The sequence below is a fragment of the Manacus candei genome, unplaced genomic scaffold (assembly GCF_025592945.1).
Source record: "Manacus candei isolate 608988 ecotype Guabito, Panama unplaced genomic scaffold, ASM2559294v1 h1tg000034l, whole genome shotgun sequence".
Lineage (NCBI taxonomy): Eukaryota > Metazoa > Chordata > Aves > Passeriformes > Pipridae > Manacus > Manacus candei.
The window spans coordinates 13,878,057-13,890,990 of NW_026138082.1; the positions used below are offsets into that span (position 1 = coordinate 13,878,057).

General features: G+C 36.1%; 1 protein-coding gene across 1 annotated transcript in view; it reads right to left on the reverse strand.

Annotated features, from left to right (window-relative positions):
• Positions 1-971: 971 nt before the first annotated feature.
• The window catches only part of FIG4 (FIG4 phosphoinositide 5-phosphatase), a 60,680-nt gene continuing 48,717 nt past the window's right edge, over positions 972-12,934 (reverse strand). Inside the window, exons 22-23 of the mRNA XM_051792356.1 lie at positions 11,562-11,651; positions 972-2,749 (exon numbers count right to left, since the gene is read on the reverse strand). Coding sequence (XP_051648316.1) covers positions 2,572-2,749; positions 11,562-11,651 — 268 coding nt within the window. The 3' untranslated portion in view covers positions 972-2,571. The remainder of the gene's footprint in view (positions 2,750-11,561; positions 11,652-12,934) is intronic.

Genomic DNA, 12,934 nt, shown 5'->3' on the forward strand with positions numbered 1-12,934 from the left:
AGTGAAAAAGAGCACCATGTTACTCTTCAGACCCAACATAGCCCACTCTTTTTGTGTTTATACTTATTTTACACACTTTTTCCTCAGCTTCTGAAACTTCTGAACTTCTAACACTCTTGAGAACTGAACCTTATTATCACAAGAACAGGATAAAGTAGATAGATGCAGAGGCAGCATCTGTGGAGTCCTTCATCCAAATGAACTTGTTAGATGAGCGATTGAGTGTATTTTCTTTTTAAAATAATCATTTACATGCATTAAGCAGCAGATTGACTCAGACCGATGAGTTTAGCCAGGGTTAAGCTGTGAGTCTAAGTTTCTGCATTGCCTTTTTTTTTTTAATAAACCTACTAAAAGTTGACATTGGTACCCTGAAGTTTTCTTAACAGCTGCTACGAGTACAATGACAGTAGATCATACTGAATATTCAGTCATCACCTGAATATTAATAACCAAGCATCTTACCATAGAAAGTAAAGCACAAGGCTTAAATGCCTATAAGCAGCTATGAGAAACAAGTAGCAGTTGTACATACTAAAAAATTCCAAGCGATGCCACAACAGGACTGTCACAGCACACATTTAGTGAGACACTGAAAAGCTTGGCATTATATTACAGATAATGGACTGAGATGTCATTCATCTCTCAGAACTGTAAAACAAGCTCCTTTAATACTCTTCTCCTGAGGAGTGCTTGAATTGCTGAGGGCTGAACATATTTTCCCTTAGAGCTGCAAAATTATTCCAATTCCTATATTTGGCAACAACATCACCGGTTGTTGAAAAACAGACTATCATCTTTTGTGTTAGCTGTGGTTAAGTGGTGTGCTTTCAAGGATAACTTCTATGAACTACCAGTAGCTATGAACAACGACACTAAGGACTGTGAGAGTCTAGAAAACATTCTTTTCAGTAGTTTAAGAGCAGTAAGAAAAGTGTGCATTTGTCTCATTGAGACATGGACTCCAGCTCTACATTTTTTCAAAGCAAGCATTTATTCCTTCAAATTATTTTTATACTGGACAAAATAATTCAGTACAGAGTTTTTTTCAGAGAAAAAAAACCATTGACAGGTGCAATCAAGTATTATCTAAGGTGACAATTTGTTCTTATATCTCAAAAATACAACAATTTGTCTCAAAATAATATTAATCGATTAACAAAAGAGAATGTACACTAAAATGCTTTGGTAGCTCAAGGTATACCATGTTCTCTCACTGACTGCACACAAGTCATTCCCTGAAACACACAAACTTCTATCACAAGTAACCTTTTTTCCCTTTATCCACTGCATCTTTTCTTACATTGAATTACTAACAGAGTTGCAACTTACTGCATAAAATATTCAAACATATTCAGATCATATTTGCAGCACGCAGCCAAGAATCTACAACAACTGCCTGAAAAACAATTTACTATGAACACAAACATGTTCGCTACATCTGCTACATGCAGTTGGCTACATCCCTAAAACAGTTATTTCGCTACTCCAGAAAATTCTGAAATATGGTCTGTACAAGCTTCTGGAATAACATGGTTTGTCAAGGATGCTGCTGATACTGTCAGTATTCTTCAAGGCAAGGGGCTAGAAAGTGTTGGGAATTTTAGCTTGCAATTGCAAATAGTAGGCTCCAACCCCTCTCTTTTTTTTTAGTTTGAGAAATGTTTTACTTACAAGCCCAAATGAGTCTATTTCCTGGGAGGCTGTAGGCTTGAACCTGAAGGCATCTCACAGGAGCACAAATACAGGGATGGAAAGAGCATACTGCAAAAATGATCACTTTTGTCATACAGAAAAATGACAGGATGGTTTTGCATCCTCTGAGAGTCCAAACCCAGTAAAGTGGAGAGCATTCCTTCATTTGGAGATGCAGTCAGTATATGGTTCACCTCAGACTCCTACCAGAAGCCTATGATAATTAGTCACAAACCATCTTCACCCTGCATGTGGCACAGATTCTGTAGCTACTAGAACTACAGAGAGTTTATTTTTGACCCATATTAGGGTTACAAAGTTGATTAGTCTTGATGCAAATTTTGGTTTTGACATCAGCCAAATATTTTTCACTTTTGCTCAAGACGGCAGCAAATTACAAGCAGTCATTCCACCACTAACTACTAAAAATCTCAAGAAATATCAGAAAATACTCTGCTGTAAAGAAGATTGTTTATTGCCATGGAACAAAGAGGAAGGAAATTATTCTCTTCTGATTCTTGTGTACAAATCACTTCTGTTGTATTAGCAAACATAACAACGTAAGAAATTAAAATAAAAAACTAAAGATGTAATATTCTCTTTGCCATAAATCGCTACATACTCTTCAGTGACTGTAAGTGTTCTGATTATTCACTTAATCTCTTAAGAAGCACTTTCTCTTTCAACTAATGGCAGATATTAAATCACTTTTTTCCCTAAAGCACAATGCAATAAATGGATAACAGTAAAGAATAATAAATAGAAAAGTTAGGTAATAAATTCATTACTGCAAAAGAACAAAACTTGATTTCCTTTCTAAAACTATTTTTATGACCTATCAGTACAGTAGACTTGGTGGGAGAATCCAGCTTAGATTTACATGTATCTGTTTCGAATGTACTCTCTGTACATGAGGAAGTCATCTTTTCCCAGGGGTTGCATGTTTCCTCTTCCAGCCTGAATGTGTGCATGAAAAATCTCTATTGATTTCCTATCAGTTGTTGGAGGTTGGACTTCATAAATATTGTCTTGAGAAAAGGAGGAGATTGGTATTCTGGAAAAAGACAAACATGCAGAATATTTAGACCTTTAGGTAAAAATTTTCCACGGAGAGAGAAGAGTATTTCTTTGCCTTGAAATATACATAAAAGAGTCAATGAAAGGGCAACTTCCCACTAGATAATTCATTTACCTAGATTTTTATCACTATTGCAGACCTGATAACACCCAGCTTCCCAAGTAGGGTAATTAGGTAAGTTGTCATTAATCGCATTACGGAATACTTTCTCACTTCCCTCCACCCTGCCCTCATTTCTTCATCCTTCCTCAGATCTCCCATGGTCAGTAAGTACGCCAGCTGAAACAGATCTGTGCCATGCATTATGGCAGATAACAGAAAGATTTTATTGAGCTATCCACTTAGTAGCAATTACAACAAGTAAGTGATTATGCTCTGAACCAAAACGGAGAAAGGATTTATCAGGTAAGAAATTTCCATATAATTATTAGGGTAATAATATTGCTGACAATTTATTATCAGCAACAGCACTCAGATACTTTAAGAAAATATTTTTAAATCATCTTCACACAATAAATGCCATATTTGAATGCTAATATTTAAACCTCTCATGAGAAACACACAAAGTTTGAAAGTTTACAAGAACTTGAGTTTGTCAGATCTTTTCTAAACACTGTTGTCAGAGTCACTCATGAGGTAGAAGCTGGTTTTTCAACTGTTAGTTCTTGAAAACTGCATAGCCAGCAGGTCAAGGAGAGTAGTTGTTTCTCTATATTCAGGGCTCAAGAGACCATATCGAGAGTAACGGGCCCACTTCGAGGCTCTTCAACACAGACAACAAAATATTTGGATGAGTCCAGCAGAGGTCACCAAGATGACTGGAGAGCTGGAGCACATGGCATATGAAGAGATACTGGAAGTACTGGGGTTGTTCAGCCAGGAGAAAAGAAGCTAAAGGGGACTTATTGCCATCTGTAGCTACCCAGTGGGAAGGCGTCTGTGCGGTGCCAGACTCTTTTTGGAGTGTGTGATGAAAAGACCAATTCCAAAAAGGAAATGCAAACTGCATCATGGGTTGTTCTGATCAGATAAAAGGGAACTTTTTTCTACCATGAAGGTTGTCAATCACTGTTGCTGCTCAGAAAGGCTGTGGAATTTCTCTCCCTAAGGATATTCAACAGTCAAATGTATGTAGGCCCGAGCAACCTCATCTAATTTAGTCCCCCTCTGAGCAGGGGGGAAAGATGACCTCTAGAATGCTTTCCTGTTTCTAATATTCTACGGCTCTAAGCCAAACTCTTCAGCAGCAATGTGTTCTCCACAATGAACTCCACAACCAACTGAAAGGTAGCAATAGAACTATTTATACTCCATATATAATAAATGAATAAACACTGGAAGTACCTGTACAGTAAGTAACTTTATTTTAAAGCAGTTCAGGAATTGTGAAAGCTGCATTCATAGGTACAGTCTGTACATTTCCAGCAATATTTTAGTAATTTATTTATAAAATACTCCCAAAGTTGAACAGTACAGATGTTTTACCTGTGTGATAGCATATCAGTTTGGATTACATGACAAAACATTCAATGATATTCAACTGATACGTTTCAATATATCATTCAACTGAATGATTCAACATTCAACTGATATGTTGCTATCTGAAGGTAACCTATACATTAACTTTTCCTTCTGTCAATACTATTTGCTTTAAAGGAAATCAAAGTTTGAAACTAACTCCAAGAAAAAAAAACCTGACAGAACTATGATTATCTACAACAGCAGATGCAATGCATGTAGAAAACACTAAACAGGAGAAATTATTGACTTCTCAATTTACAAAGAAAAATTACATACAGGTTTTAAAGAGTTCTCTAAATCATCAGTTTCATACATTTTTAGTTCACATTTCAGCTGGAGAAGCTAGTTTCTGCATAGCTATATCTACTTTCTAGATAGCTATTAAAATACTTCTACTTTATAAATTATATAAACAAAGCTGCCCTGGTATTCAGTACAACACAAAGATTTCAATTCTGGAAATTGTGAACTCACTTTCAGACAACCACAGACACTGAACATTTTCCTACATTCGATCATTCCTCATAGGTGGACCCAAAATTCCATTGGGCCCAGTAGTTGTCTCATGGAGTAATTAGCAGAAAGGTTTGAGGACAGTCTGTTAAGACAGAACAGGTACTAACCAATCCCTTCTCTAGTATATCTTCCTGGATTTTAGCAATCAACAGAATCCCGTGGGAATAAGTTCCATGCCTTAATTGTGTCTGATGTGACACTCATTTCATTGTCATCACAGACTTGGGTTGCTTGTAATTCCTACCCTGGGAGAAACGGTGATCAGTCATTCTCTGCTTGCCTCCTCTACATCACTATCAGACAACCAAGTCTATTTATCTCTACTCATACACCAGTTATTTTCTGACCAACCTTGTAACCTTGCCATTAATGTAGAGCTCCAAGCTCTACCAAAACTGTGTTTAATACCTGAGATTTTTTAACTAGCTTTTCATTTGTCATCTATTATTTTGGCTACTGAAGAGAAATTTTCTAAGTACTCTACATAAGAGCATATTGGAGTAGTAGACAGTGCCAGTGGCTGAAAAAAAGTCAGAATGCTATTGTTAAATATTGTATTAGTGTATGCACATATTTTTGGGCTCAAAACTTCTCAGGTAAAGAGTGCAGTGGCAACTTACTGTCAAATCTCACTATTTCCAAAAGCAAACATTGACCAGCCCAATTGCAACAGAGATTCGGATATTAGCATCATTGTCATATTCCACAGAAGCCACAGTCATGACTCTCTATCTGGGTGCTCTTCAAGAGACATGAAGTTATTTTTGTGTGTAGAATCTTTTAAGGGGAAGAAACAAGGAAGACCTGTAACACTTCAGCAATGGCAAAGCCCTTCTAGAAATGAAATGCCATAATAATGCCAACTTCTAGTTGCATTATGAGCACAAACTAACATTTTACACTGTTTCTAAATCAGGATCTCCATTAAAACTGTCAAAAAAATCTTGTTCCCTTTTTTCCTCCAGCCTTTTATTTTATTAAAATACGTTGTATTTTGGATGTTTCATCAGGATAGTTCATTAGTCTAAAAAAATGACTCTAGTGTGCCATGTAGTACAGTATGCCTAGTATTCCACTACAACTGGAATATGGTATATCAAAATGGTTTCCAGATTAAAATAATAGTCTTCAATTTCATATTTCAGCTTTGCATAGCTATAAATTCATTTGATTATATTTTGACTGCAATGATAGAATTACTTACACAAGAATACTATTGAACTTGAGACAATAAAATCACTACTCACCCATAGAGTTTGGTTGCATACTTAAAACTCAAATTTTTTTTCTCAACAATGTGCTAGTTTCTTCTCATTATCATTTCTACTAGTTTACTTAAGGTAGGTGTTTTCAGAACTGGTAAAAAACAGTAGTCTATCTAACTTTATATATAGATGCTTTAAAAGTAGATTGCTTTTCAAAGCATCCATAGTTTCCCCAGGTACTTATTTAACTAGTGTAAAGCATCCAAGCTGAGACTGTAGCAATGGTATCTGACACTAGCACACTGTACTAACTTACCAGTGTCACTATCTAACACCAAAAGATGGCACTTACTCAAATGTAGCTGGTCTGTCTAGTCCACTAGAAGGTGGACAATTAAATAAAAGAACAAAACAGAGCCATAACACTAATTTGATGCCTTCTCTATTTATTGATTGGTTTCTAAAGACATGACATTTCTGAAGCACTAATGAATCAAAAGTCCTTTCCTTAGGCACAATGGAAGCATTTAGCAACTAAATCTCAATTTTCCACCTACTTGCTTCAACATGATAAAAATATATTGAAAGAACCGCATGTTCATGCATGACAATTTTGATTAATAACCCTGTATTAAGCTGTAGCTATTTGCAGAGTGCTTGTATTATCCAGTCATTTAATTAAAAGTAATTTCTCTAACACTATTCATGTAAAAATCTATTCTACTTAATAAGTTCAATATCTTACAATAGTCATGAAGGAGAGCACATTATTTATGACTTGGCTATCAGATTTCCCTAGAGACCTATAGCTTTATGGCCTCCCAGTGAAAATTACACAGATAGGAACATAAATGCTATGTCATGAAGGACATGCAACTTTCAATTATTTTCATCCCACTTGTAAGCATGCTTGCTTCACAGCGTTATGTTTTCACCAAGAGTACCCACTGACTCTAAAGTAGAAGATGACAGTTAAAATCTTCAATTACATTGATGATGATCCATACTCTGAAGAAAAAGTGTATGGTGATGTGTGTAGCTCTCAGAAAAATAGAGGTCGCCAGAAAGCCACCATTTGTTTCAACATTGATTAGTTCTCCTCAAGTCTCTAAAGTATATCTAAAGAAGGAAACAAAATGCACTCTTTTGCCTTGTTTGAATCTTAAGCAAATATCCATGAAGATGAACAGAGGGCTGGAGCACCTCTCCTACGAAGACAGGCTTAGAGAGTTGGGGTTCTTCAGCCTGGAGAAGGTTCTGAGGAGACCTTACAACAGCCTTCCAGTAACTAAAGGGTGCTGCAAGAAGCTGGAGAGGGACTTTTTACAAGGGCATATAGTGAGACGACAAGGGGTAATGGTTTTAAACTGAAAGAAGGTGGGTTTAGATTAGACATTAGGAAGAAATTCTTTACTGTGAGCGCAGTGAGGAACTGAAACAGGTTGCCCAGAGAAAATGCAGATGCCCTGTCTTGGGAAGTGTTCAAGGCCAGGTTGGATGGGGCTTTGAGCAACCTGGTCCAGTGGAAGATGACCCTGCCCATGGCAGGGGCTCTTGGAACTAGATGGCCTTCAAGGCCCCTTCCAACCCAAAGCATTCTAGGATGCTATGATATTTGACTTACAAAACTCTGGCAAATCCAGAGGGGCTGCTTTTTTGGTTTGTTTTTGGTTTTTTTTTAATTATTATTTTTTTACCATAAATGGTATCCCTTTAAATTGCTTGCTGTGCTCCTGAAAGAACCTTCAACAGAATTGTCCTTTCTTAGACACCAACACCTCCATACAACAGAGTTTCAGTCACATTCTTTGTGAATGGAGAGGGCTGAAAAACAGAAAACTTCTATGCCCAATAATACTACAACTTGTATCTTGCAGAACCAAGCAGGAGCAAAAACTGGACTACATCCAGGTCCCACAACAATTAACTGAAATTCTAAAGGTATGTACAATTTCAAGGGTTAGAGAAAAGACAGAGTCTCCTTATACAGGTAATGCAGTTAGATAAACATTTTACAATCCAAATTAGAAGCAGCTTCTCTACAGAGCAGACAGAAGGAATATGAGAAAAGGAAAGAACATCTGATACAGAAAGATGATATCCAAGGAAAGATAAATCTTTTAAGTAAGAATGATTTACACTGACCACAAGCTAATTCAAAATTTAAAGATCGAACACACAAGGGAACCTAAAGATAGGACAGGAAAAACAAGTATCAAAAGAACTCATAAGTAAAAGAAAAAAAAAAAGAAAGAGGAATATTGTGTTTCTTTAAGGAAAAGCTTAGACTTACTTTTTCAAATAGATTAATTGGGAAGACAGTTACCTTATACTGATGAATAGAAATTTATCACATCACAGAGAAGACAGAGCGACAGGCTAAAGAAGGGTCAGAGAATTTTCACTAGAATGTCTAAAAGCAGATGGGATAAGGTGGCACACCTTTCAGTACTTTCTGTTTTTTTGCTAGAGACTGTCAATACTACAAAATCCCAAATTCAACAAAACCATAATATCCTATGTAGGAACAACTAAATTTCCTCCATATTTCAAAGGAATTTGTTATGGTCATATTTTTAGAGGATATGATTCCAATGCTGCTGACATAAGGATCCAAATGAGACTTCAAAGGCAAAAGAAAGAACACCAGCCCACTAAGCTGGTGATTACAGAATCACAGAATCTGCTGAATTGGAAGGGACCCATCAGGATCACTGAGTCCAACTCCTGGCCCTGCGCAGGACTCCCCAAGAGTCACACAATGTGCCTGAGAACATTGTCCAAACACTTCTTGGACTCTGACGCTTTATTTTAACTTTTATATTTTATAGTGGTATTATAGACTAAAATGCCCCAGTAGAGCATTTAACTTGTACAGGCTACACTTAGTGCAGGCACTGAAGACAGCTTGGACTCTGACATATGCACCACCTACTCTTCTATTATAAGGACATTCAGACGTGTCCACACTCTTCTTTAGTGCTGCAGTGAATCCAAACACTCAATTCCCTCTTCAGCAGGTAATAAAATTTCTTGTACTCCCAGACAAATGCATGAAGTACATTTGAAAAGGTTCTGACAGTATGTTTTTACAACAGTATATTTATATCACACCACAATGAATACTAGGGAATTAGAAACAGGTGCATTGTGTCAGCCCACAGTAATTATACTATAGTACTCCAAGTATCTCTTCACATACAGTACAATAGATTGTGCTAATAGTCGTCCAGCTCTGCTTAGTTCTATTTAGCTCTAAGTAAAATTCTATCCTTTATCCCTTCATAGAATTTCTAAGAACAAAAAGAAGGATTTCAATATCCTTCCACATTCTCCACTCAACTTCAGTATTATTTCACTGCATCACTGCAGTCCCTGTTCAAGTATCCACTTTTTATTTCTAATCTCTACTTACAGTTTCTAAATTTAGACCAGAACTTTCTCTTCAGCCTTTCTACAATGTATATCTGAGCTCATAGATATCTCTGAAGTGACACTATAAAAATAAGACGTATTTCTTTTTGTATTGGCTTAATGTGTTTGATAAAAATGGCCAAGTGTTTTAAGGTTGTGAGGTGTGGGGTTATTCAAAAAGATTTTTCTTGTGAAGTGTGGAAATGTCAGGAACTAATCTAAGTCTAAATTATATCTCATGTCTGATGAGAAACCAAAGTTTTGGATTGAGTACTTCATTTTACTATGAAAAGAATGGGGGTTTAATTGCATTTGCATCTAGAAGGAACTACTGGAAAATTAAATTTGCCATATTTTTTTCTATTTAAAATGCACTTAGCATCAAATTAATACAAGTTACCATAATTTTTCAATTTCTTCAAGAGCTCCTTGCAAAACAAGTGCAGAATGTGTCTCAGCTGCTGTTACTGAAAACCCTCCCTCTCTCCCTAATCTTAGTTCATTCTATTTTATCTCTAAAAAGGTAGCATTCTCCAAGGAAATTTCTGATTCAGAGGAGTAATTCCACCTCTGTAAGAGAAAGCTTCCTTGTTTCAGAATTTAACAACATGCCTTTAAAGAATGCCTACATTTATGACTTTTATTGAAAGAATAATCTGTTACCATCCAAACAGTATTTAAACATCTTTAAAAAGTTACAGAACAAAACCCAAAGGAAATTTTCAAGTTGTGTAAAAATACACTTTTAGAAAAAAGAAATTACCAACTCTAAGATACCCTATTTCCTCCCAGATCTGCACAGAGGAGTATATTTGGTAGAACTGGCAGAGAAAGATGATCTACGTGACTACAAGAGGAGGAGTGACAGAAAGCACAGATTTGTGTGCTCTATGACTTTTACACTTTTACTATTCAGAAACACAGGGAAAATACACTTGGGAAAAGAAAAAACTTAACATCTGCCTACCAAAAGCCTCCAGAGTTCTGTGTATAGATTCTATTTAATGTGTTTATTTTGCAGCAGCAAAGCATGGAGGGAAAATTTACCCTACTTTTGAAGGGTTAAGAAGGGAATTGTTACCTCTTACACTGTCTAACATGCCAGGAGATTTTGCAATTACAAAAAAAGAAATTGCCATCATAAAAAAATATTCTTATAAAATATTTTCTTAATAAGCATTTCCCTTTAAAACATTCAGGCTTGCTCCCTCTTATGAAAAACAGTTTTACACTTTGCCCATCTAATTTACTACTTTAATACCCATGAGATATATTTTATTATAAAACTACAGGCTCACTTACCTACAAATGTGGTATCATCACTTTAAAGACAGATAACACTAAATCACTGATATTAGACAATATTGTCCCATACACAGCATTACATCTGTTTCATGTTATTCTACTCTCTCAGCCCAACTGAGACACTCACAGTCTCTATCCCCGCTTGGACAAATGCTGTGTCCAAGCTTCCCTCACTTCAATGGACTGGAGTTCTATGAAGTGGCCATGCTGTTGGATAAAAGATCAGGTACCCCAGAGACAAAAATAAATAAAAATCTGCCTTGCCTTGGTGAAACTTTAAGCTGCCTACAGTACAGGAAGATGTCAACTGGGAAGTTAGGACTTGATCATCTAAACTCTAAGACTTGCTTCAATAATAAAATAACATTTGGATAATATCATGACCCTTTTTTTCTACTAATACTAAGAAGATTCAAATGCAACTTTGAATTTTTTTAATGACGAATATGCAACCAGTCTTTCAAACTGTCTCTTTCAAAAGTAATCACAGTAAGAAGAAACTGCCTTTTAAACTCAGTAGCTTCAGCGCGTTGTGTTAACTCAGCATTGTTAAGACTTTTGAACACAAAATCCCTTATACTGCAAAAACTAAAAAACAAACAAAAAGCAACACCCCCCAAAAGAACACAAACAAAAAACGACCCCCCAAAACCCCAAACCAAACAAACCAAAAACCCAGTTCTTCATGCTACGCATTAAATCTCTTTATGCAGTAAAAAAATGGAAGTGTGACTCAAACAATTTAGCATCAAATTTGCCTGATGTTTTTTCAGGCCTAGTTACAAAAGCAAAATCAGGCTAAAGGGATAAAGAAGAATAACACTTACAAATTTATTACCCTATCCAACTGGTGTTTTGAGGAAAACGGCTGGTTGCCCTTGTCTTGTTTATGCTGACCCTGTCCCAGCTGAACAAACCTGTAAAAAGCAGTAGATAGAAAAATAAATCAAAGAAATAAAAGAACTATCACAAAAAAAATCATCAAATGAAAGAAACTGACACTAAAAAATGAGGTTCTGAGTTGTGCTATAAAAGTCACCGATCATGGCGTACCTCTCCGGTGAACAAGAGGGATTTTTAAAAGTTCACAGTGGATGCATGTGTGAACTCCCAACCTCCTTTGAAAACAGACTTGCTTATCAATTGGTATCATCTAGTATGTCATGAGATAGAAGCAGGCCTTCCTGAAGAAACAGATAGCCCTCTACAGTCAACTTCCTATGTCTTTTTCAAAACAATCATTTAGATGAAATCAGGAAAAGAGGTAAAGTCTCTCAAGTTTCAGATTTAAGTCAGTCCTCTGCCAAATTCAATCCAGTTTATTCATCTGAAATGTTGTTAGTCCAGATCACTTATTTACAAGCACAACCTTTTGGGACAATTCCCCCATCTTCAAATATTTGCTGGAAGACATTGCCAAAGGTAAATACTGTCATGGCTTTTTTTCTTGGCAATGAAGTGGAGCAAAGTTTTTTAAAAAGTTGTTTATCACTGATCTTAGTCATTCAGCCTAAAAGGAAAAGTCAGAGAGTTTCAAATATATGTATATGTAGTTATCTTGCACTCAATTTGTTCACCCTCCAACACATCTGTGTGACGGAAAAGAGAAGTAAATGTTAGTTGTGATCTAATACTTTAATTTTCTGAGGCAAAGGGTTTTTCTTAGTAGTTGGCTTCCATTTAGCTTAAAAAGTCTCACTGGTCTATTTCAGGAATATTTACTACATTTTAACAAGCAGCAACTACCAGTGTAAAACCAACTGCATGAAAGAACGTACAGAAGTCAAATGAGCAATACATTTCTAAACAACTTACTGCAGCTTTGCTTTCTGCTCCATTCAGATTCTATATTGTAGAAACAAGAGCCTCAGAAACACACAACATCACTTTGGATGTTGAAGGAATGAATATTTACATTTCTAAATAAGAGAATTATAAGTGGAAACCAAGATAATTAAGACCTAGTGCAGGAGTTTGCTATTGAAACCAGCTTAAAAAGCAAAAACCAAAGGCAAACTACTGGCATAAGTATTTTAATTAATTGCTTTAAATTATTCAATATTTTGAAACAAACAAGATCTAAATGTACACAAGCAAGTTACCAGATATCAGTAAGGTACCATGCACAGTTGATCTGCAGTATACATCTTCAAATTATTTTAGGGACCTCCTGTCCCTTCCAACCTCAACAAATCTGTGC